The sequence below is a fragment of the Pteronotus mesoamericanus genome, unplaced genomic scaffold, assembly GCF_021234165.1.
Source record: "Pteronotus mesoamericanus isolate MK-2021 breed Mesoamerican mustached bat unplaced genomic scaffold, CSHL_Meso_final contig_41, whole genome shotgun sequence".
NCBI classification, from domain to species: Eukaryota; Metazoa; Chordata; class Mammalia; order Chiroptera; family Mormoopidae; genus Pteronotus; species Pteronotus mesoamericanus.
The window spans coordinates 8,560,323-8,585,718 of NW_026555152.1; the positions used below are offsets into that span (position 1 = coordinate 8,560,323).

Below are 25,396 nucleotides of genomic sequence, written 5' to 3' on the forward strand. Positions count from 1 at the left end.
ACAGCCCTCTCTTACCATCCCCCCCAGCCCTCCCTTCCTACAAAGCCTTGAACTGCGAGGTCCCAGAAGGAAGCCCTCAGTGGGTGGATAGCACGCACACTCCAGGTCTGGGTCCTCCCCCGTCAGAAAGCGGACCATGGCCTCCAGCTGGCTGAGCTTCCGGTGGTCTGGGTCGATATCTGTGATGCAGTAGGTCCTGGAACCCAGGGGAGTCAGTTACCTCACAAAACTGTGTCTCCCTCTCTCCCTCCCTCCCTTGCCCCCCTCCTTTGTGCAGTGACAGAGGCTCCCACTTACCAGTCACCAGCCAGGGTCAGATCCGGGTGCAGCAGGTCGTGCAGGCCTGAAACCAGAGCTCACTCTCGGTATGGTGCTCACCCTGGTGTGAGGATTGCACCTGAATTCTTTACAAACATGTGCAGGGAAGCTCCTTCAGGGCCGGGCTGGGTTTCCTCTTCCTTGTCCTCAGCTCAGAGTAAAAACTCACCCGCAGGACAGGGCTGGGTTTGCACAGACCACGCCTTTGTCCATGTTGTTCCCCTTTCCTGAAATGTTCTTTCTCCCCATTGCCTCATGGCCAAATCCCACCTGTTATGTCTCCCCCCAAACCAGTGATTGCAGCTTCATTGCACCCAACTGAGCTAAATGGCCAGGCAAAAGATGAGCCCAGAGAGGGGCCATGTCTGTTTTGTATAATCTCTATAGCCTCATGCCCGGCACAGCACGCACACTGACCATGGGCTAAGTACATTGTTTGAGTGAATGAAAAAAAACCCCACAACAAACCCACCCTACTGAGCATCCTGAGTGCTTAAAAATAAATAGGTGCTCAACTTAAGTTTTGCTACATTGAAGAAAAGGGTGATGGACATGCCAAGCGGGCATCTGTGGCATCACCAAAAGAAGTCCTGGACTGACACAGACACAGGCAGACAGTGAGAGGGTGGCACTCCTTTCCCCATGGTAAGCTCCGTAAGCCCATTAAGCCCATGATTTCAAGCTGCTGGACCACTGGCTGGTCTCTCCCACGAAGTGGGTGAGGGGTAGTACCCTCTGTCTTCTGCAGCGATGAAGATGGGAATATCTGGGTAGAGGAAGAAAAGCAGAGAAAGGAGGAAGACACCAGAGAGACCTAGGAAGTTTGTTTTGGGATCAGTGGAAAATGGAAGGAGAGTGTTCCAACAGCAATGGACACGCGCTGTGAAAGGGTGAAAGCAGAGGACGTGGGAGCACACAGCAGGGCACGTAACTGGCCTGGGCGGGGAAGGGGGCTGCCGGGGACAGCCTCCGGGAGAGTGGCCTGTACTCTGGGGCCTGAGGAGTGGGTGCGAGTAGCTGGGATAAGACAGTGGGAGTTGGAGGGGATAGCATTTTGGGGGAAAGTGCAGTGTATGGGAAGACCCTGACGCTTAGTGTGTGGAGAACTGAAAAAAAGCCAAAGGCCATTGGAGGTCCTTTAGCAGCAACACAATCCAGTTTAGCAGTTTTAGAAACTTCCCTCTGGCAGAAAGAAATTCAAAGAAAGGAGGAGGCAGGGAGACTAGCTGGAGGTTGCTGTGGTTATCCAGGAGAGAAGTGGCCATGTTGAGGGCAGAGGCAGAGACGAGAGACGAGATACATTGAAGGGATGGTAAAGGGAGAATGGACAGAATGTGGGCTTTGAACAGAATTGTGACCACATCTCCCAAGGACTGGGAGCCCTGGACACAGGTTTTGCTCTGTCAAGGTGCTCAGGTCTGAGCAGGCTGCATCAGGGAGGGTGGGGTCTTTCTCCGCCATCCTCTCAGGTTCACTTCCCATAAGTTCCTTGTTATGGGTTGGCTGTGTCTCCAAAATGATAAGTTGAAGTCTTAACTGCCTGTACCTGTGAATGTGATCTGATATGGAAATAGGGCCTCAGCAGATGCAATCAAGTTAAGGTAAAGTCATTAGGGGTCCCTAATCCAAGATGCCTGGTGTCCTTATGAAAAGGGAAAATAGACACAAACAAGGGGAAAAGCCTTGTGATGATGGAGGGGAGACTGTAGAGCTGCAGTGCAAGGTGAGGAACTCCGTGTGCGACCAGGAGCTAGGAGTGCCATTGGAAGGTGCGTGGCCTGCAGAGCTGTGAGAGAATGAGGTTCTCTCATTAGGTCGCCCAGTGTGTGGTGCTTTGTTACAGCGATCCGAGCAGACTGCTACAGATTTCCTTCCTCACTCTTCCCAGCCTCCTTCCTCATGCCTTCTGTAGAGTCTTCTGACAGGTAAAATCCAGCTTTATTCAAAGAAACACATCCTTTTGAGGCCCACCCCTCTGGTCCAACAAAGCCACCTGACAATGCAAAGTTGGCAAGTCCTAGGCTCTGTCAGTTTGGGTGGCTGACTGGCAGATCCCACACACCCAGGATGCCTGAGACACACAGATCCCTCCTTGTCTTGCAGCCTGGCTCTGAGACTCTACTCCCAAGCCCGGGACCTGGGAGGTTGTCGTATCAGCTCTGGGTTGGGTTGGCCCTGCTTGGTATCCCAGGAACATCCATTTTTTTCCCTCCAAAGTGTCCATAAGTACTGGGCACTGACCAACCTTCTTCCACAGATGTATTCCCCCGAAGGATGTATTCTCCCTGGCCCTGGGACAGCACCACTCCCAAACTGTGGAGAGAGCAGAGGACCCATGTTTTCATCAAACAGCAAGTCCAAGTCAGTGTCCCAGTCCATGTCCTGTCCTTCACTAAATCTAAGTTTATGAGCTGTCCATGCCCATGGCATGTGGCATGCATGCCAAGACCCCTTTGCCCCTGGCCTCACAGGTTGTCCCATTTTAAATTTTTATTTATTGCTTTTGAGAGAGAGAGAGAGAGAAAGAGAGAGAGAGAGAGAGAGAGAGAAACATTGATTTGTCGTTCCACTTATTTATTCATTCATTGGTTGATTCTTGTATGTGTCCTCATCTGGGATAGAAACCACAACCTTGGAGTGTTGGGACGATGCTTTAACCAATTGAGCTACCTGGCCAGGGCCCCTCAGCTCCCGTTTTAATCAAGATACATCCTGAACCTCTCAGGAACCCTCTGAAATGTAGAAAGGTCTCTAGGTCTTACAGGGCTCCACAAATAGGAAAATCTTTTACCCCCAGTGAATCCTGTGTGCCTTCCTCTCTCTGATGGTAGGACATTGCTTTTGAACCTTGGCCAAATGTTTGAATCACTCAGGGAGATTTAAAGTATACCTGTGCCTGGACCCCACACCCGAAATTCTGAGTAAATTGGTTTGGATGGACCTGGGCATTGGCAATTTTACAAAATTCCATTGAGAAGTGAGATAATTCAGAGATAAGGGCTATTTGTTTCCTAATCTGTATGTTGCCTGGAGTTAAATATCTATACAGTTGGAGGGAACTTAGGAGATCTTCACATTTGATCTTTCATCTAACAATTGCTTACCATTGCGTGAATTAAGATCTTTGATTATGTCATTCAATCCTCACAATACTGTCAAGAAGTAGCTACTATTACTACCCTCATTTTACAGATGAGGAATCTAATGCACAGAGAGGTTAAGTAACTTGATAAAGGTCACACAGCCTGTAAGTGAGGATACTGGGATTTAAACCCAGGCAATCTGGTTCCATACTTCCAGACTCTGCACATTAGACTACACTGGCAAAGCAGGCCTAGTGTAGTTTCCTGAATGCAGAGCTAGGTCTTACTGTTACCACAAAATTGCCAACTAACTTTGAGTAAATCCATCCCCAGACCTGAAAGTTCTACCCTGTGTTGTTAGTATTCATGCTCCACCCATCCTTCCACTCTGCAAGTAAAACATGTGTCTCTCACCTGAAAGGTGTGTCACTGATGTCTGTGAAGAAGTAGTCATTGGTCAGGAAAAGAACTCTCTTCTGAAAGAGAAAGGAAAGGATGTTTGCTGGAGAGAAGAGTGCCTAACCATGCCACCCACCTCCTCACCTAATGTGCTTGGGGTTTCATCAGGTCTGTGCCACTTCCTTCACTTCTCTCTTCTTTGGCTGGTACCAGCGCGCCTCATCTTGTGGGCACCGCAGGGCAGAATCTCCACAAGCCCAGCAAACCTCAACCCTCGGGGGTGGCCTGACTGGAGGACCAAGGGATAGACCTGTGCTGTCTCATGAAGTGTCCACCAGGCACATATGGCCACAGAGCCTTGATATGTGCAAGTGAGGAAGTGAATTTTCAAACTTTAATTAAGAGAGATTTAAATTGAGATAGCCAATGTGGCTAGTGACTCCTGTATTGGACAGTGCAGGTGTGGACAGTGACTCTAGGCTGCCTATCAGATCAGAGTTGAATATTTATGCAGTTGCAGGGAATCTAGGTGGCGCTAAAAGCTTCAGGAGCTCATATGTGTCCAACCCACCTACAACCCTCCCCTCTCTTGACTACAGCTGAGAGGGAGTGGGGTCACCATTCTGTCCCTTACACCCCTCCCAAGGCCTAGCCCCCTTTACAACTCTTTTTTCCTTTCAATGCTGCCAACTTTTAGGTTTCAGTTGAATTTTCATAAATTAGAGCATCAGGTAGTATATACAGTGGCCGAGGTCAAGGGGAGGGCATGAGACAGATTTGGATTTAAGTTGTGTGCTCTGGGGTAAGTCATTCACTTTTCTAAGCATCAGAGACCTCATTTGTAAACTGGGGTTAACAATAGCATTTCTTGCATATGGTTGCTGTGAGGTTGTGAGTGTGTTTTAAACAGATGGAAGTGGGTCCAGGGAACAGCAGGATTTGCTCTGGGCTCTGAAGTTTCACAGAGTGTCTGGTCCACATGTGTCTTTGGGAAAGCCACATGCTGCAGTTGGCTCAGGATCTGTTCTTATTCCCTTCACTTCTTTCTGGCTTTTCTTCCACTTTGGAATTTGGAGTAAGATATTGGAAGGGGCATGGGGGAGAGGGATGGAAAACACAGTTAGTTTCTATAGGAAACTGGCTTCAGTACAAACCCAAATGAACAGTTCTCTGGTGACACCCTCCTGCCCTTTCTGCTTCAGTCGGACCCTCTCTCTGGTTTCCCTCCCTCACAGTACCCATGGAGCAGCCAGCAGCCAGCAAGGGCTGAGATGGGCTTGGGGGCCCTAGGCTCTGAGGTGGGGTGGCTCGAGTGTCGAAACTGGAGAACACCTTTTACATTTTTCCTTTAAAAAATGAATAAAAAGGAAAAATGCACAGAGCTTAAGTGTGTCATTCCATTAGTTTTGATAAATGTATACAGCCATGTAATGACTTCCCCATTCAAGACTGGAATGCTTGTATTCTCTAAAATATCCTTCCAATCAATCCCCATCCCATCCCTCCATGGGGAAACTCTGTTCTAAATTCTATCACCATAGATTTGTTTTGCTCATTCTTATAGTGTGTACTCTTTTGCGCCTGCATTCTTTTGCTCAGTGTAGTGTCTCTAAGATCCATCTGTGCTGTTGGGTACATCAGTGGTGTTTTTCTTTCTACTACTGAGCAGTACTCCAAGGTGTGGATACACTTGTTGGCTTTTACATTCGCCCATTCACGGGCCTCTGGGGTATTTCCAGTTTGGAGCTATAATAAATAAAGCTGCTGTAAACATTCTTGAACCAGTCTTCTTGTGGACATCTGTTTTCATTTCATTTCCTAAATACCTAGAATGGAACTGCTGGGTCATATGCTAAATGTGTTTGCTTTTATAAAAAAATGCAAAACAATTTTCAAAAGTTTTTTTTTTAATACAATACTTGTACTAGCAATGCACGAGTTCCAGTTTCTCTACATCTTTGTCAGGATTTGGTGTTATCAGTCTTATTTTTTATTTTATTCAATTTTTTTCTTTTAAAAATTATATTCTATTGATTATGCTATTACAGCATAATCACTAAGTTGTCCTGATTTTTCCCCCTTTCCCCTCTCCAGCCAGCACCCCCCACTCTCCCCACCATTGTTCACGTCCATGGGTCATGTGCATAAGTTCTTTGGCTACTCCATTTCCTGTACTTTACATCCCCATGGCTATTTTGTAACTACCTATTTGTACTTCTTAATTCCCTCACCTTTATCACCCATTGCCCCATACTCCCCTCCTATCTGGCAACCATCAAAAGCTCTCAGTATCCATGACTCTGTCTCTGTTCTTGTTTGCTTAGTTTATTGATATATGTGTGGGGTTGTTTTTTTTTGTGCCATTTTATTGTTCATAGTTTTGATCTTCTTTATCTTAAATAAATTCTTTTAACATTTCATATAATGATGGTTTGGTGATGATGAACTCATATAGCTTTTTCTTGTCTGGGAAGCTTTTCATCTGTCCTTTGATTCTAAATGAGAGCTTTGCTGTGTAGAGCAATCTTGGCTGTAGGTCTCTTCTTTTCATGACTTTGAATATTTCTTGCCAATTCCTTCTAGCCTGCAAAGTTTCTTTTGAGAGATCAGCTGACAGTCTTATGGTAAGTCCCTTGTAGTTAACTGTTTTTCTCTTGCCACTTAAAATTCTCTCTTTATTTTTAACCTTTGGCATTTTAATTATGATGTGTTTTGGGGAGGGCCTCTTTGCATCCATCTTGCTTGGGACTCTCTGTGCTTCCTGGACTTGCATGTCTATTTCATTCACCACGTTAGGGAAGTTTTCTTTCATTAGTTTTTTCAAATAGATTTCCAATTTCTTGCTCTTTCTCTTCTCCTTCTGGCACCCCTATGGTGCAAATGTTGGACCTCTTGAACTTGTCCCAGAGGCTGCTTACACTGTCCTCATTTTTGTGGATTCTTTTTTCTTCTTGTTGTTCTAATTCATTGTCTTTTTGCTTCCTTATGTTCCAAATCATTGATTTGATTCTCAGCTTCATCCACTTCTCTGTTGATTCCTGTAGATTGTTTTTTATTTCAATTAGTATATCCTTCATTTCTAACTGGATATTTTTTATGCTGTTGTTCTCACTAAGTTCCCTGAGCATCCTTATAACCAGTGTTTTGAACTCTGCATCTGAAAGATTGCTTATCTCCACTTTGTTTAGTTCTTTTTCTGGAGTTTTGATCTGTTCTTTCATTTGGGCCATGTTTCTTTGTCTCCTATTTTGGCAGCCTCCCTGTGTTTGTTTCTATGTATCAGGTAGAGCTGCTTTGACTCTGTGTCTTGATAATGTGGCTTACTGTAGTTGGTGTCTTGTAAGGTCCAATGTCACAGCCTCCGCTATTACCCAAGCTGGGTACTGGAGGTGTGTCCTTTGTATAGGCTGAGTACTCCCTTCTCTTGTAGTTGAGGCTTTGTTGCTGTTGGCAGGTCAATGGGAGGGATTTACCCAGGACAGTAAGCTGCAGGTATTGGCTGTGACAACTTAACCACCAACCTTCACCTTCCATGGAGAATCAGCTTTGCAGGGGCAGGGTGTTGGTGTTCCAATATGGTCTGTAGCTGTCCACTGGCTGTTCAGGCTCTGGGATTTTCCAGGTGGTGCAGGCCAAACTGAGCCCCGACATGTGTTCTGCTTGGGGCCACTCTGCATGAGCTATAGAGCAGCCTCAGAGGTCTGCTACTTGTGCTGGGCTTGGAGATTCCCAGGTGAATTCAAGGTGTGAATCTAGGTGGTTGATGCTAGTGCTGGGTCTAGGGCTCACTGAAGCCAGCTGTTGCTTTTTTGAGAGGATTTAGGAAGTTGTGAAGCATGAGCTAAGACCAACCATTTATATGGAAAAGCAGCTTGGGTGGGTCAGTAATTTGGGTAGAGCAGAATCTCTGGAGATCTCCCAAGGCAGGTCAAACAGTGTTAGCCAAGTTGATATCTTGAGTCTCAGATATGGCACCAGCCTGCTGACTTAGTCTGGATGGATGTGGTTTCTTTAATTCCATAGTTGTCAGACTACTTCTATTCAGCTTGATTTCTAATGGTTCTGAGTGATGGTTGTTCTATATTTTAGTTGGAATTTTGATGTGGTTATGGGAAGAGGCAAGCCATGTCTGCTTACACCACCATATTGACTGGAAGTCCTTATCAGTCTTTTAAATTTTAGCTCTTGTAGAGCGTGAAATGGAAACTCATTGTAGTTTTAGTTTGCATATCCTTGATGACTAATAATGAGCATCTTTTCATGTGCTTTTGGGGCATGTGTGCTTGTGAAGTGTCTGTGCAAGTATTTGGACCATTTTTTATTGGGTTGTTAGTTTTTTGTTAATAATTTGTAGGAATTCTTTTAATATTCTGGATACAGTCAGTGTCTTGCTTTGTTATTTTCTTAATGACTTCTTTTGATGAGGAGAACTTTTGCTTTTGAGGAAGTACAATTTTTCAAATTTTATTTTGTGTTTAGTGCTGTAGTGTTTTATCTAAGAAATCTTCAAATAACCTCAGGTTGTGAAGATTTTCTCCTATGTTTCTTTTGGTGAATGGAGTTTTTGCTTTGACATTGAGGGCTATTATTCATCTCAAATTAATTTTTGTGTATGGTGTGAATAGCTCGATATTTTTTCCATACATTTATTGTTATTCCAGCACCATTCGTTAAAAAGACTTTCTTTTCTCCATTGATTTGCCATGGTGTCTATTGAAAAAAACAACGGACAATATGTGAGTTCACATCTGGATTCTTGATTCCTTTTCTATTCCTATGTCAGTACTATCCTGTTTGGTCACTGTAGCTTTATAATTAGTCTTAAAATAAGGTAGTATGAATCATTCAAATTTGTTCTTCTTTTTCAAGGTAGTTTTGGCTGTTTTAGATCATCTGCATTTTCAGGTAGATTTTAGAATTACCTTCTTCTAGATCTAAAAGAAGTCAGATCAAATTTTGATTGGGGCTGTGTTGGATCTATAGGTCAATATGAGGAGAATGTACATCTTAGAAATATTGATTTTACCACCCATAAACATAGTTTTATCTTTCTATTTAATTTTATCTTTGACATTCTTTCCACAATGTTATGTAGTTTTCAGTGTAGAAGTCATGTATACATCTTTGTTAAATTTATACCTAAGTATTTCATGTTGTTTAATGTAGTTGAAGTTGAACCTTAAAAATAATTTCATTATCCAATCTTTTGCTGCTACATATAAAAATACAATTGATTTTTATAATATTGATTTTGTGTTCTGTGAACTTGTTAAATTTACCTATTAGTTTTAGTAGTTCTGCAGATTATTGAGATTTTCTATGTAAACAAACATCTTGTCTGTGAATTAAAGCAGTAAAACTTTTTTGTGCCTTATATTTTGTTTTCTTGCCTTATGACAGGCTAGGTCCTTGAAAGGTCAAGTGCAATGTTGATGAGAAGTGGTGAAAGCAGACATCCTTTCCTTGTTCACAGTCTAGAAAGAATGTGTTCAATATTCCACCTATAAAAGACAGTTTTTTCATACATGACTTTTTATCAGATTGATGTAGATTGAGGAAGTTTCCTACTGTTCCCAGTTAAATTTTGTAAAATGCTCTTTCAGTTTCTGTTGAGGTGACCATATAGTGTTCCTCCTTTATTCTATTAATGTGATGAATTACACGGATTGATTAACTTTTCTGAATGTCAAACTAGCCTTACATTTTTGGGGGTAACTTCATTATGTGCTGTTGTTGTCATTAACCTTATACTTCACTTGCATAAATGGTAGAGCTTACAACACAATGTCAACATTTTTGCTTAAAAAGTTTTTTTTTGAGAAGTGAAAAGAATAATGGAGGCTTATATTAAGCCACATATTTACTATTTCCTGTGCTGTCCATTTCCTCATGTAGATTTTCCATCTGCATTATTTTTCTTCAGCCTAAAGAACTTCCTTAAGCATTCTTGTAGTGCAGTTCTGAGGATGATGAACTCTGTTCTATTTTACCAATAAAAGTCTTTATCTCACCTTTTTAGGGGGGAGGATATTTTCTCTACATACAGAAATTTGGGTAGATAGTATGTTTCTTTTGGCATTCAAAAATATTATTTTACTGTTTCTCTTTTTTACTTATTATCGAATTTATTGAGGTGACATTGGTTAATAAAATTATATAGGTTTCAAGTGTGCAATTCCATAATCCATCAATCTGTATATTGTGTTGTGTTCACCCCCAAGTCAAGCCTCCTTCTATCACTATTTATCTCATCTTTACCCTCTTCTCCCTACCCCCATCTCCTTTCCCACTCTTGTCTGTGTCTATGGGTTTTTCATTGTTTTTGATGAGAAGTCAGCTATTATTCTATTATTGTTTTCCTCTAGTTTCTTTTACAATTTTCTCTTATTCTTCAATTTTTTCAGCAGGTGTGCTTAGGTGTAGATTTTTTCTTTTTTTCCAGCTTAGGGTTTACTGAAATTCTTTTATCTGTTGGTTGATATTTTTCACTAAATTCAGGATATTTGAGGCATTACTTTTTTAAAAGATTTTATTCATTTATTTTTAGAGAGATGGGAAGGGAAGGGAAGGAGAGGGATAGAAACATCAATAAGAGAGAAACATTGATTTGTTGTCTCTTCCATGTGCCCAGGCAACACAGGCACGTGCCCTGACCAGGAATCGAACCAGTGAATTTTTGCTTTGCATAATGAAGCCCAACCAACTGAGCCACATTGGTCAAGGCTGGGCATTAGTTTTTGAATATTTTTTTCCTTCTCCATTCTTTCCTTTCTTCTGGGATTCCAAGGACCTATGTTAGACATCTGGTAACTGAAGGTTATTTTTTACCCAAAATTTTCTTTCTGTTCTAGTTGATTTCTATTTATCTGTTTTCAAATTCACTACCCCATTTTTCTTCAATCTGCTGTTAATCCCACCCAGTAAAAAAAAATTTTAAATATACTTAAAAATTTAAAAATTAGTTACCATATAGTGCTATATTAGTTTTAGGTGTACAACTTAGTGATTAGAGATTTGTGTAATTTATGAAGTGATTACCTGGATAAGTCTAGTACCCATCTAACACCATACAAGTTATTACAATACTATTGACTATATTCCTTGTGCTGTACTTTATGTCCTCATGATTATTTTTATAGTGGGCAATGTGTACTTCTTAATGCCTTCATGTTTTCACCTATCCCCACAACACCTCTCCTATCTGGCAACCACCAATTTGTTCTCTATATCTATGAGACCAAATATGAGTTTTCTTTGTTCATTTAGATTTTTAGGTTCCACATTTAAGTGAAACCATACAGTATTTTTCTTCCCCTGTCTGACTTGTTTCACTTAGATGGACCTCTAGGTCCATTCATGTTGTCACAAATGTTAAGATTTCATTCTTTTTAATGGATGAGTAATAATCCATTGTATATATGTACCACATCTTCTTTATTCACTTGTCTATCAATGGGCACTTGGTTACTTCCATATCTTGACTATTGTAAATAATGCTGTAAAGAGCATAGGGATTCATATGTCTTTTTGAATTAGTGTTTAAGATTTCTTTAGATAAATACCCAGAAATAGAATTGCTGGATCCTTCCTTGTCTCTTGTTACAGCATTTGTTTTAAAATCTATTTTGTCTGATATAAGTACTGCTAACATGGCTTTTGTTTAATTTCCATTTTCCTGAAATATCTTTTCCATTTCTTCACTTTCAGTCAGTGTGTCTTTAAATCCGAAGTGAGTCTCTTCTAGATAGCATAATGTATGGGTCTTGTTCTTTATCCACACACTCACCCTATGTCTTTTGATTGGAGCATTTAATCCATTTACATTTATAGCAACTATTGATAGGTATGTAATTATACCCATTTTATTATTCATATATTTGATCTTTTCTTCTTAATGAACTTCCTTAACATTTCTTGTAATACTGGTTTGGTGGTGATGAATTTCTTTAGATTTTTCTTAACTGGGAAGCTCTTTATCTGTCTTTATATTCCAAATGATAGCCTTGCTGGGTAGAGTAATCTTAGTTGTAGGTCCTTGTTTTTCATCACTTTGAATATTTTGTGTCAATCCTTTCTGACCTGTAGAATTTCTGTTGAGAAATCAGCTGACAGTCTAATCAGAGAGTGTCCCTTGTAGGTAACTAACTACTTTTCTCTGGCTGCTTTTAAGATTTTCTCTTTGTCTTTAACCTTTGACATTTTAATTATGATGCATCTTGGTGTGGGTCTCTTTGGGTTTCTCTAGTTTGGGACTCTCTGTCTTTCCTGGACTTGTATGTCTATTTTCTTTGCCAGGCTAGGAAAGTTTTCCATCATTATTTCTTTAAGTAGGCTTCCAGTCCCTTACTGTCTCTCTTCTCCTCCTGGTACCCCTATGATGCAAATATTGGTACACTTGATTTTATTCCCAAGGTCCCTTAAAGTATTGTCATTTTTAAAATTTTTTCTTTTTATTGTTTTTTAAATTATATTTTATTTATTACACTATTCCAGTTGTCCCAATTTTTCCCACTTTGCCCCCTCTACCCCACCCCCTCTAATCCCTCAGGCATTCTCCACACTGTTGTCCATGGGTCATGCATATGTATTCTTTGGCTACTATATTTCCTATGCTGTACTTTACATCCCCATGACTATTCTGTAACTACCAATTTGTACTTCTTAATCCCTTCACCTTTTTGCCCATCTCCCGGACTCCCCTCCCATCTGGCAATCATAAAAATGATTCTGTTTCTATTCTGCTTGTTTGCTTAGTTTGTTTTTTAAATTTAATTGTTGATAGATAGGCATTTATTGAAATTTTAGTGTTCACATTTTTTATCTTCTTCTTAAAGAAGACCCTTTAACATTTCATGTGATATTGGTTTGGTGGTGATGTACTCCTTTAGCTTTTTCTTGTCTGGGAAGCTCTTTATTTCTCCTTCAATTCTAAATGCTAGCTTTTCTGGGTAGAGTAATATTGGTTGCAGGTCCTTGCTTTTCATCACTTTGAATATTTCTTGCCAGTCCCTTCTGCCCTGCAAAGTTTCTTTTGAGAAATCAGCTGACAGTCTTATGGGGGCTCCCTTATAGATAGCTAACTGCTCTTCTCTTGCTGCTTTTAAGTTTTCCCTTTGTCTTTGAACTTTTGTATTTTAATTATGATGTGTCTTGGTGTGGGCTTCTTTGGATTCATCTTGTTTGGAATTCTCTACACTTCCTAAACTTACATGTCTATTTCCCTCACAAAGTTAAGGAAGTTTTCTCTCATTATTTTTTCAATTAAGATTCCAATTTCTTGCTTTCTCTCTTCTCCTTCCAGCACCTCCATGATACAAATGTTGGTGTGCTTGAAGTTGTCCCAGAGTCTCCTTACACTATCCTCACTTTATTTGGATTCTTTTTTCTTCTTGCTGTTCTGATTGGTTGTTTTTTACTTCCTCATGTTCTAAATGCTGATTTGATTCCTGGTTTCATCCACCCCTCTGTTGATTCCCTGTAAATTGTTATTTATTTCAATTAGTGTATCTTTCAATTCTGACTGGATTTTTTTTATGCTATTAAGGTTCTTACTATGTTTTTTGAGCATTCTTATAACCAGTGTTTTGAACTCCTCATCTGATAGATTGCTTTTCTCTAATTGTTAATTTTTTTTTTTCTGGAGTTTTGATCTGTTCTTTCATTTGGGCCATGCTTCTTTGTCTCCTTGTCTTGGCAACCTCCATTTGTCTTTTTTTCTATGTATTAGGTAAAGCTTCCATGTCTCCTTGGCTTGGTAGAGTGGCTTAATGTAGTAGGTGTCCTGTAGGGTCCAATGTCACAGCCTCCCCTATTACCCAAGCTGGGTACTTGAGGTGCACCAACTGTGTGGACTGTGTACATTCTCCTGTTGTAGCTGAGCCATGATTGCTGTTGGCACATCCAAGGCCAGCCAATACCTGTGGTCACTCTGCCTGTGTTCTCTCTGTTGTTATACAACATTAGGTACAAAGCAACCTACAGATGGTTGCTACTTATGGTGGGCTTGGAGGTGCCTGGGTGAGGCTAAGCTGTGAACTAAGACTGGCTGCTAGTAGTGCCAGGCCTCGGGCAACTTAGTGAGAGGTATGGGGCTCCTGAATCCAGATGCTGCTTGTTTCAGAGAATTTAGGAAATTCTGAAACATGGGCCAAGATAAGCCATTCATTGTAGAAGCCACTGGAAACAGTTTTGGTGGGTCCAAAAGTTGGATGGGACAGAGCCTCAGGGCATCACCAGGGTGGGGCTAATAATGTGAGCCAGGTTGATGTAGTCTCAGATATGGTACCCGCCTACTGCCTCTGTGGGGTGAGGGCTCAGAAAAGGAATAGTGGCCTCTGCCAGAACTTCTGTCTGTAGGAAAGCTGCCCCCCAGCTCTCACCCTGATGCTGCACAATTCAGTTCCTCCCCATGTGTCTCTGGTGCTTTTCAATCTGCTGCCCTCGTGCTGAGCTCAGAAGGAGTATGAGTAGTCTGTGCATGGGCCCTTAAAGAAGAACTGCCAGGGAGTCCAGCAGTTTCTGTTTTCCACAGCCTCAATCCCCACTGGTTTTTGCAGCCAGAAGTTATGGTAACTTCTCTTCCTGGCACTGGAATCCTGGGCTGTGTGGCCTGATGTGGGGACTTTTTGCTCTTGAGATATCCCTCCTGATTTTTATGTCACACATGGGTGTGGGACCAGCCCATTCCACTTTTCCATACCTCCTACCCTTCTTGATGTAGTTTCTTCCTTAATTCTGAAGATGTAGGACTTCCATTCAGCTTGATTTCTGATTGTTCTGAATGATGGTTGTTCGATAGATCAGTTGTAATTTTGATGTGGTTTTGTGAGGAGGCAAGCAGTGTTAACCTATGCCACCATATTGACCAGAAGTCTTTCTCTTTTTGCTATTTTGATTGAGTGTTTTCTGCTAACGTCTTCCAAATTGTTGATTTGATCCTCTGCTTCATCTAATTTACTGTTGATTCCTTCTGGTGTATTCCTCATTTTAGTTATTGTATTTTTCATATCTGGCTGGTTCTTTATGTTTCCTATCTTTCTGTTAAAGGTCTCATTGGTTCATCTACTCTTCCCCTAAGTTTACTGAGCATCCTTGTAACAAGTGTTTAGAGCTCTGCATCAAATAAATTGCTTGTTTCCATTTTGTTTAGTTCTTTTTCTGAAGTTTTGTTTTATTCTTTCATTTGAGACATGTTTCTTTGTTTCCTCATTTTGACTGAGTCCTGGTTTGGTTCCATGTATTAGGGAGCTCTGCTATGTCTCCCAGTCTTGGTAGAGCACGTTATGTAGCAGGTGTTCTCTGGGGCTCTGCGGCAGTTTCCCTGGCCATCTGAGCTGGGTGTTCCAACCTTGTTCTTTGTGTGTGCCTTCCTGTTGTAGCTGAGCCTTGATTGCTGTTGGCACATAAGTGAGAGGGATTGACTCTCAGGCTGGTTGGCTGTGAGGAATGGCTGAGAAGCTATTGTGTCAGGGCTGATCCCACTGAAGAGGATTCACTTTTTGGGGACTCTGGTGCCTGCTGAGTCCACCCTTTGGGTGTGTCTTTTGTAGAGGTGGTTGGGTGGTGTTATGTTGTGATTTTAAGCTGGGCAGCAGATGTGTTGGTTCTGGAGTTGCTTGGGATGGGCTCTGCTGCAGCCAAAGTCAGCAGCTGTCTATGCCCAGCATGGGACCACTTGGTAGGAGCTATAGAGTGATCTGTAGATGGTTTCTGCTTGTGCTGAGCTTGGAGGTGCCTGGGAGAGGCTAAGCTGCACCCTGAGGCTGGCTGCCACTAGTGCCAGGCTTGTGGCTGCCTAGCAAGAGGTATTGGGCATGCAAAGGCCAGATGCTGCTTGTTTGGGCTTTGTGGACCTTTGAGATATTTTAGGAAAGTCTGCAGCTTGAGCTGAGACAGGCTGTTTGCATGAAAAAAACTTCTGAAAGAGGCATGGGTGGGTCCACAAGTTGGGTGGTGTGGGGTCTTGGAATCACCAGCATGCGCTTAATGGCATTAACCAGATTGATGCAGACTTAGACTTGGTGCCTGCCCATTCCTGCAGGCTGTGTTGGGGGAAGGCTCAGCAAAGAAACAATGGTGCTTGACAGCTAGCCCTTCAGCCCTAGCCCTGAAGCCAGACAATTCAGTTCCTCCCTGTATGTCCTTGGTGTGAGTTTTAGTAAGTCTGTGTACAGGCCCTTTAAGGCCTGTAGTGCCTAGGACTCCAGCAGCCCTTTTCTCACTCAGTTGCAATTCCCACTGGTTTTCACAGCCAGGAGTTATAGTGACTTCTCTTCCCTCTACCGGAATCTTGGGCTGGGAGCCTGGTGTGGGACTGTGACTCCTGGTTCCTCAGGGGGCATCTCTGCACTGAGATATCCCTCCTGATTGTGTACCACCGCCATGGATGTGGGAACAGCCCCTTTTGTGTCTTTGCCCCTCCAGTCTCACCATGGCCTTTTCTTTATATCAGGGGTTGTAGAACTTCTGTTCAGCTAGATTTCAGGCTCTTCTCACTGATGGTTGTTCTGTTATTTAGTTGTGATTTTGAAATGGTCATAGGAAGTACTCAGCACAGCATTTATCTACTCTGCCATCTTGGCCAGAATTCCCATCCAGTAAAAATTTCATTTCAGATACTGTATTATTCAGTTCTAAAACTGTATTTGGTTATTATGGTAGTTTTATACTGTGTCAAATTAACTAATCTGGAACTACATTTCCAAATCCACTTCCCTGTATGATTCCAAGTTGGTGCTGGCCAAAAGAGAAGTTTGCGTGAAATTTTTAAGGCAGAAATGAAGCAGCAACCATTTTACATAATAAAGATAAGTATCAGGCACTTGTAGCTTTCTCTGAACTGTTGACTAATCTTCTTGGCCTGGGTAAACAGCCCCATTTACGGCTTCCTTAGCTGCCACTGGATCTCCTCCTTCACTTTCTCTTGAGATCTGAGTCCTGCAGCTCCATGTGAAGGGCACTAGCTCCTTCTGCAGGTCATTGATATCACTGTGGTTAGAGACAAATTTGGATTTTAGTTTTTCCTCATAGGTTCTTGTTTTTCTTCAAGGGTTCCAGTTTGTTCTTGCTTCCTCCACATGTCATCCAGCTTTCCTTCCCAACTGCTGGCCCTGGCGACCTGCGGTGACTTCAATGTTGCCACTGGATGCAGAGATACCAGCCTCTTGTAGGCTTCTCCACCAGCTCCCACAGTTTAGTCCCTTAGTCCATAAGTTCTAACCCCTAAAATAAAACCCTATATTCATACCACTTGTACTGGTTCTGCTTCCAGTAGTGGATAGTGGATAGTCAACCACTATCATTTCTTTGCTGAGATTCTCCATCTAGTCACTCATTATGACCATCTTTTCTGAATTCCTTGTGCAAATTTATTATATACGCTTTAAAGTCCTTCAATTTAAACAGCTGGGTCATCTCTGAGTCAGTTTAAAGATGCTTTTTCTTTTAACTACGTGTCACATTTTCCTGTTCTTTCACATGTCTGATAATTTTTATTGTATACTGACTATAGTAAAGAATAGGTTGTAGACATATTGTCTTCCTCTGAAGGGTGTTTATTTTTATTTTGTCAGCAGATAGATCATTGGCCAGTCACCCTGAGCTCGTGGAGCTTGTGAATGGGTCTGTTTCAACTTTGTTGTTAGCCTTAGGGTGAATCCCCTAGCTCTTGACACATAATCTTCACTCCTAAAGTGTAGCTCTTCTGTGCTTTCAAAAAAAATCCTGAGGTGTTTTCTAAGCTCTCTCTACCTCAGTGTGACTCAGACTCCAAGTCGTCTTCACTACCATAGGTAGCAGCTGAAATTCCCCTCAACCTTTGTTTCTGCCTGCTTTTGGTCACTTTCATGTGTCTTTAAATGTTTGTTTTCTAATATATTTTTCAGATTTATAATTGTCATCTGCTGGAAGTTTAGTTTAAATGCAAACTACTCCCTCATGATCAAAATCAGAACTTTGAGGTCATCTTTTAAGACTAAAGCAAAAAGCAAGAGAGAAGGAGGGGGAGGGATATACCCAAATCTCAGTAACAGAAGGAGGCTGGAGAGGTCTGGATGATGAAAGGAAAGAAGTGTCAAAACGACTCCTCCCTTTAATAGATTGCCGTGTGTGTGTGTGTGTGTGTGTGTGTGTGTGTGTGTGTGTGTGAGAGAGAGAGAGAGAGAGAGAGAGAGAGAGAGAGAGAGAGAACGAACCACGGAGCACTCTAATCTGTCTCCTTGAGTCCAGTGCATAGGGATTAGAAGGCAGAGGAACATGCAGTGAAGCTGCCCTAATGCCTGTGCCAGCTGCTGGTGTGGGTGTGGGTGTGTGCATACCACGCACCCACGTCAGCAGAGTTAACTTGGAAGAGCCCGAAGGCCAGTAAAGAATACCATGTGTGCCTTTCCCCCTCCCCTGCTACTAGATACTTGTTCTAAACTAACAGACAATGTGAAAATGAAAGGGTCCAGGATAAGGTGTTGCAGGATACTCTGCTCTTCTGGATTTTATTTTAGACATGTCCCAGGATATATGACCAGGATGCTACTGATGGGTTAAGAATTATGCCACCTGTTATTGGTCCACATTTTGGGGGCAAATAGCTTTCTATCAAGGTGGTAAGTAGGAGGCCTGCAGGACAAACTTGGCCTCTTTACAAGTTTGATATGCTAGATATTGGCTCAGATTGTGTTTTTAACATTTTTGGAATTAGATGCACACATTAAAATATATGGATTCCTAGCTATCTCCTTTAGATGGCGCATGTGCTCTCCAGTTTGCCATAGTTCCCAGCACCCCCAGGACTGAGACTTGTCTGCTTTTCTCAGGCACATTTATGAACATAGCCTCTTTGGCCCCGTACATTTTTTAGTTTGTGAGTCCTGCTCTGAATCACGCTGGAGTTGCTGCTACTGTCCTAGGTCATATCACCATAGTTACCTGTCTGCAGTTTAGGGAGGATTTAGAAAGGCCTGAATCATCAGTGGGATGCATGCCAAATCCCCTGGGGAAAACAAGGAACTGAGTTATCACCTGCCGGAGGATGGCTTGAGCGATAAGAGGAATACTATGAATTGCTTTTCTTTCCCAGTGCTTTCTTGTTTGGCTTCCATGGAGGTCTGTACTTTAAGAAAGCTTCCCTTAGCCTAGACCTTGCTTCTGCGGAGGAACGAGCTTGTCAGGTGAGATGTGCCACTGAGGGGAGGGAGGACTGGGAAAGACCGGCAGGCAACAAAACAGCAAGCCTGCCTGTGACCCTGTGAAAAAGCAAGGACATATAGGAGAGACAGAGCCGTTTGTGGTGAATGAAATGAAGCACCATCAGGGAAGAGTGCCATCATTATAGATCAAAGCAGTGAGAGGCTGGATACCATGACAGTGGCCTTTATACCAGCAAAATGGCCCATGCGACGTGCACGTGCAGTGGCTTCTGGCATGAGAGTAAAGAGAGGAAAGACTGAAGAGGGCCGAGTTTTGATGTGATGGCATAGAGGGAGAGAAGAAGACAATGGATTGTAAAGATAAAATAAAAATGCTATTCTAAAGAGACTCTTGGGAAATCTTTAAGGCCGGAGAGTGAGCTGAGAATCCAGGACCAGTCCTACAGAAAGACCTTATACATTAGTGGTCGGGAGTGTGTGGCCTAGGATCAGATCCATGTGGACTTCGCAGTTAATCATCTAGGTGAATCTAGACACGTTTTTAACCTCTGAATTTCCTCACCTGTAACATGAGGATAGGATAGATAGTACCTACTTCATAAGGTTATGAGTATTAAGTGAGTGAATGCTTATTAAGTGCTTGGTCCAGTTTCTAATAAATGTTAGCTGCCATTATTATTGTTATTATTATTTTACTATTAGTAGTAGGAAGGCCCGGACATGTGTTTGTTATGAACTGCCCGTCATAGTTGTGACCATGGTCATCATCACCTTATTTCTTTATTTTTAAGCACCCATGTGTCAAGAAGCCATTGTTAAATTGCAGGTTTGGTTTGGATGATTTATTAGTAGCAATGAACAAATTTCAAAGGGATGGGCAGAGGTTTCCGGAGAAGTTCGAGCTGCCTGAATCTGGTTAGGACTCTCCCTTGGTGGCGTTGAGAAGTGTGAAGGCAGCATGAGAAGGAAAGGATGGTTGACAGACCACTCCCACTTCATAAGCTGGTCTGAATTCAGTATAGGATAGCCACACTCAAATCAGTCTTAAAGTTGCTGTATGCTATGGGTATGTTAAAGTTTTCTTTACAACAAGCCCTGCCTTAAAAGCAGCTCTGGCAAGGTTGGGCTGGTTGAGAGCTCCCTTGTGCATGTGAGCTAGTGTCTTGTTGGGATCAAGGTGGAGGCTCATGAAAGAAACCCTTATTTTTTTTTTTTTTCTGGATCAGGAGAAGCAATTGCCTGTAACTGATGGTCTCACATCACTGGTACTGCCCAATCTGCCTAAAAGAGGCCCTTCTGAGCCCAGACCTTAGAAAAAGAAGGCAGCTGCCACAGAAATCATATATTGATCCCAGTGACAATCAGTCTATGCATCTCAAAGGAATATAATGAATTGCTTTTCCTTTCCAGTGCTTTCTTGTTTGGCTTTCATGGAGGTTTGTGTTTATAGAAGAACTTGGGTCTAATTGTTGCAGACAGATGCCTGTGTTCTTTCAGCTGAGACAGATGGGCAGCAGGAGGAGGTGGTGGGGGTGGCTGTGAAGGAGGAGGTGACATTTGTAAATATGTCAAGGGACAATGAAAATTCACTGAAAATGCTTCAGAACCTTTCAAATGAGAAGGTAAAATGATCTTTCATAAATGATATGCAGGTCTGTGAAGACAGTAATGGTGTTGGTGAGGGTATTGATTCTTGAGCATCTGTGGTTACAGTGGATAAAAATTAGCTATAGAGAATAACAATTATTTTTAACGTCCTCCCATAGAACATGTTTTACAGGAACTGCTAACAATTTGCAAAATTAACTGTCACCTTTTCCCTTTCTATCATAAACAACAAAAGGGCCAAGTAGCAAGCAGCATAAGGAAGAAAGAAGAGTTGTAAACAATGGGCTGACCTACTGCCTCACTCAGTAGTCACCAAAGAACCCAGTATTGGTGTGAGTGACAGTTTTTTGGCCAGATGCTTCTCCGGGCCCAAGGCACACTTGGATATGCTCTCTAATCAAGCCCTCAGGCTACAGCTCTAATTTAGTGAAGTCCAAGTTCCTTGTCATTATTCCAAACCTCAATTAATGGCAATACTGTCTCCTGGGACCAGACCCTGGCTCTTTCTCTCTAGTACCTTACCCCTTTGTCCAGTGGAACCTTCACATCCATAGAGAGAGAACCTGTTTCCCCATTGATCATAGCTGTTCTCAGCTTTAAGAAGAAAGATAGTGGAGTTAGTTCCTTGCCATGAGTTCCTAGCCATGAGTTCCTAATGGAGTGTGGCGCTTCACTGACCAGATTGGAGGTGATCCCTAGGAACACTTTTGGCTCTTCCATTTTTCTTCTGAGCTGAGAGGTAGTAGAGACCTGATTCTAGGCTCCATTTAGCTTATTGTTCTGAAAATTCACTAAGATAATGTTCCAACATGGACTGATATATGAGGGAACATAGTGTCATCGTGCCTCTAGGTAATTTCCTCTAGGATGGGCTACTAAACCAGACTAAAATATCACTAGAACTTCAGTCCTGTAGTTTATAGACATGAGCTCATGCAGCCTCAGTAATCCTTGTGATTCAGGAAGATAATTGTTATATTCTTATAGTTGTTTAAAGAATTACCCATTATAGGAATTTCTTGGTTTGGGCTTGGAAAGGCTCCAGTGAGAGCTATAGAGCAACCTTGGAGCTTCCAGCCATGCAGCTGGCTCATGTATTGGCTGTGGAGGTGCACCAGCTCCTCCCACTTCCCCACTCACGGTTTCAGCTCGGTCTTCCCACTCCACTTCAGAAAGATCCACGCTGTTGTAGTTAGGTTTGGGTTTCAGTTTCTTCCCCTCTCTGTACTATAGAGGGCAGGTCAGAAAGAAAAATGTGAGGTTAATATACGGCTCTGCTAATGCTTCACCTCTTCTATAAAGCCTTATGGATATATTTATAAGATAAAAACATCACAGTGATTCCTTAGGTTTATCTGGGCCAACTTTTAACCCAATGCAGAACTTCCCTGTCAACATTTGTGACAGATGGTTTTGTGGCCTCTGAGTGAATATTTCCCATGGGAGGCACTCCCTCTTTTTCAATCAGATTGTCATAATTTTGGACAGTTCTGAATGTTAGAAAGTTCTTCCTCATACAGAGCAGAAATCTGCCTCCTTGTAAGTTTTACCCATTAAGAACTATGCAGTTCTTTCTCTGGAGCTACATAGATTGTTTTCCCTTTGACAACCCTTGAGAATTCTGAAGGTACTTGTCACTCCTAAGTCTTCACTTCTCCAGGCTAAATATTCCTAATTTGCAGATGCCTCAACTCCCTCTGAGTATGCTCTGCTTTGTCAGTGTCACTCTCAAAATGGAGTGCTCGGACAAAAGTCAATATTTCAGATGGAGTCTGACCAGTGTGGTGTGTGGACCAAATATCTCACTGCTCCGACTGCTGCCTCTGATTCTGCAGGACTTCCAGGACAGCTACCCTGCCCTGACAGCACCAATAGAGTTTTCATTCCATTAAATCTCCTCGGCCTTCCTCATGGGACCCACTGTTAAATTACATCTTTACAAAATTATGCTTGAGCACTGAGTATTTTGCAGGAATTTCCCTGCATCCCTAATATACTTCATTTTGCTAGCTTTAGCCCATTGTTTTAGAAAAATACTTTCTGAATACTATATTTTTTGCTTAATGTATTAGCCATGCCTTCCAGACTTTGTGGCATCTGCCTTCTGTGTTTTCATCTTGTTGATAGATTTTGAGAATGGAATGGAGCCAAGGACAGACAGATTCTGCAGTGCCTAATAAAGAGCTCTTTACAGCTTGATGTAGAGCCATTAATCAACAGACTTTTTGAGTGTTATTATTTTCTGGCCATGATTTCTCTCCCCTTCTTCTTCTCTTCCTCCACCTCTTCATCTTCATCATCATTTTTCTTCTTCTTCCTTCTCCTCTTCTTCTTTTCTCTCTCTCCCCTACCCAAGAATTTATCTGTTATTAGGTCTATACCACTTCCCAGGTTTGGTTTAGTAATAGATAAAATACAGAAAGACAATAGACTTTGGTTAAGATGGTGGCATAGGTGAATGATGTACTCACATCCCCCCACAACCACATCAAAATTACAACTAAACTACAGAACAACCGTCATTCAGAATCACCTGAAACCTAGCTGAATAGAAATCCTATGACTAGGGATTTAAATAAGAAGCTATATTGAGATTGGTAGGAGGAATAGAGATGCAGAATGGCCTGGTCACACAGTCACATCTGGCAGATAAAAATTGAGAGGGGTATCTGGCTGGAGAAGTACTCCCTGATGAGTGAGGGGTCCCAGCCCCACACCAGGCCCCAAAGTTCAGGGTTCCAGTTCTGGAAGAGAAGTTCCCATAACTTCTGGCTGTAAAAGCCTTCAGGAATTGAGGCTGAGTGAGACAGAGTGCTTCTGGAGTCCCAGGCAGTTCCTCTTAAAGGGCGTGCACGCAGACTTACTCTGACTCCCTTCCTCTGAGCTTCACTACTGGAATAGCAGCTCAAAAGGCATGTCAGGGTCATACAGGGAGGAGCTGAAGCATCTAGCATCAGGACGAGAGCTGGAGGGACAGCTTTCTCCCAGACGGAAGTATTGGCAGAGGCCATGTTTGTTTGTTTTGTTTTGTTTTTTTGTGAGCTCTTCCCCAACAGAGTCTGCATGTACCATATCTGAGTCTCCATCAACCTAGCTAATATTGCTTGCCCACCCTGGTGATTCCCTGAGACCCCACCCCACCAAACTTTTAGGCCTACCCAAGCTATTTCCAGTGGTTTTTCCATACGAATGGCCTGTTTTGTCTCATGCTTCAGACTTTACTAAAATCTCTCAAAGTTAGCTATCTACAAGGGAGCCCCCATAAGATTTTCAGCTGATTTCTCAACAGAAACTTTGCAGGCTAGAAGAAATCGGCAAGAAATATTAAAAGGAATGACAAGCAGGGACCTACAACCAAGATTATTCTACCCAGAAAAGCTATCATTTAGAATTGAAGGACAAGACTTTGGACCAAGATGGAGGCATAGGTAGATACACTCTGCCTCTTTGCACAACCAAAAGAAGGACAACAACAAATTTAAAAACAAAAAATAACCAAAACTGCCAGAAAATCGAACTGTATGGAAGTCTGACAACCAAGGAGTTAAAGAAGAAACATTCACCCAGACTGGCAGGAGGAGCAGAGATGGGCACGTGGGGCAGAGAGGACACATGGCAAGGTGGCAGCTGGAGGACCGGGTGGCTGAGGCAGAGGCTGGTAGATAGGATGGTCCCACATTTGTGTGCAGATAAACTGAAGGAACAGCTGGGGAGCAAGACAGACCACACAATCCAGGGTTCCAGTGTGGGAAAAGAAAGCCTCAAAACCTCTGGAGGTAAAACCTGTGGGGGTTGCAGCCGCAGGAGAAATTCCCAGCCTCACAAGAGAGTTCCTTGGAGAGACTCACAGGTCCTAGAATATACACAAACCCACCCACCTGTGAATCAACATTAGAAGGGTCCAATTTGGTTGTGGGTAGCAGGGGAAGTCACTGAAAGCTGGCTGAGAGCTGAGCAAGCAACATTGTTCCCTCTCGGACCCCTCCCCTACAGAGAGCATCACAACTCAACAACCTGTGTTGCCCTGCCCTGATGAATAACTAAGGCTCCACCCCTTCCTACATAACAGACATTCTGAAACAAAGAAATATGGCCCAAATGAAAGAATAGATCAAAGCTCCAAAAATAGAACTAAGCAATGAACAGATAGCCAACTTATCAGGTGCACAGTTCAAAACCCTGGTACTCAGGATGCTCACTGAATTGGTTGACTGTGGTTGCAAAATGGAGGAAAAAATGAAGGCTATGCAAAGTGAAATAAAGAAAAATTTACAGGGAACCAACAGTAAAGGGAAGGAAACTGGGACTCAAATTAACAATTTGTAGCAGAAGGAAGAGATAACCATTCAACCCGAACAGAATGAAGAAACAAGAATTCAAAAAATTAGGAGAGGCTTAGGAATCTCCGGGACAACTTTAAATGATCCAACATCTGAATCATACGAGTTCCAGAAGGATAAGGGGAAAAGCAAGAAATAGATAACTTATTTGAAAAAATAATGGAGAACGTCCCCAATCTGGCCAAGGAAATAGACTTCCAGGAGATCCAGGAAGCTCAGAGAGTCCCAAAGAAGTTGGACCCAAGGAAGAAAACACCAAGGCACATCATAATTAAGTTACCCAAGAGTAAAGACAAGGAGAGAATCTTAAAAGCAGCAAGAGAAAAGGAGACAGTTACCTACAAAGGAGTTCCCATAAAACTATCACATGATTTCTCAAAAGAAACCTTGCAGGCAAGAAGGGGCTGGAAAGAAGTATTCAAAGTCATGAAAGTCAAGGACTTACATCCAAGGTTCCTCTGTCTAGCAAAGCTATCACTGAGGATGAAAGTGCAGATAAAGTGCTTCC

General features: G+C 42.4%; 1 protein-coding gene across 1 annotated transcript in view; it reads right to left on the reverse strand.

Moving 5' to 3' along the window:
- The window catches only part of CACNA2D4 (calcium voltage-gated channel auxiliary subunit alpha2delta 4), a 119,090-nt gene that overhangs the window by 65,653 nt on the left and 28,041 nt on the right, over nucleotides 1-25,396 (reverse strand). The window contains exons 18-23 of the mRNA XM_054577194.1: nucleotides 21,689-21,775; nucleotides 21,071-21,142; nucleotides 3,816-3,877; nucleotides 2,564-2,631; nucleotides 298-343; nucleotides 99-196 (exon numbers count right to left, since the gene is read on the reverse strand). Of these exons, the coding sequence (XP_054433169.1) occupies nucleotides 99-196; nucleotides 298-343; nucleotides 2,564-2,631; nucleotides 3,816-3,877; nucleotides 21,071-21,142; nucleotides 21,689-21,775 (433 nt within the window). The remainder of the gene's footprint in view (nucleotides 1-98; nucleotides 197-297; nucleotides 344-2,563; nucleotides 2,632-3,815; nucleotides 3,878-21,070; nucleotides 21,143-21,688; nucleotides 21,776-25,396) is intronic.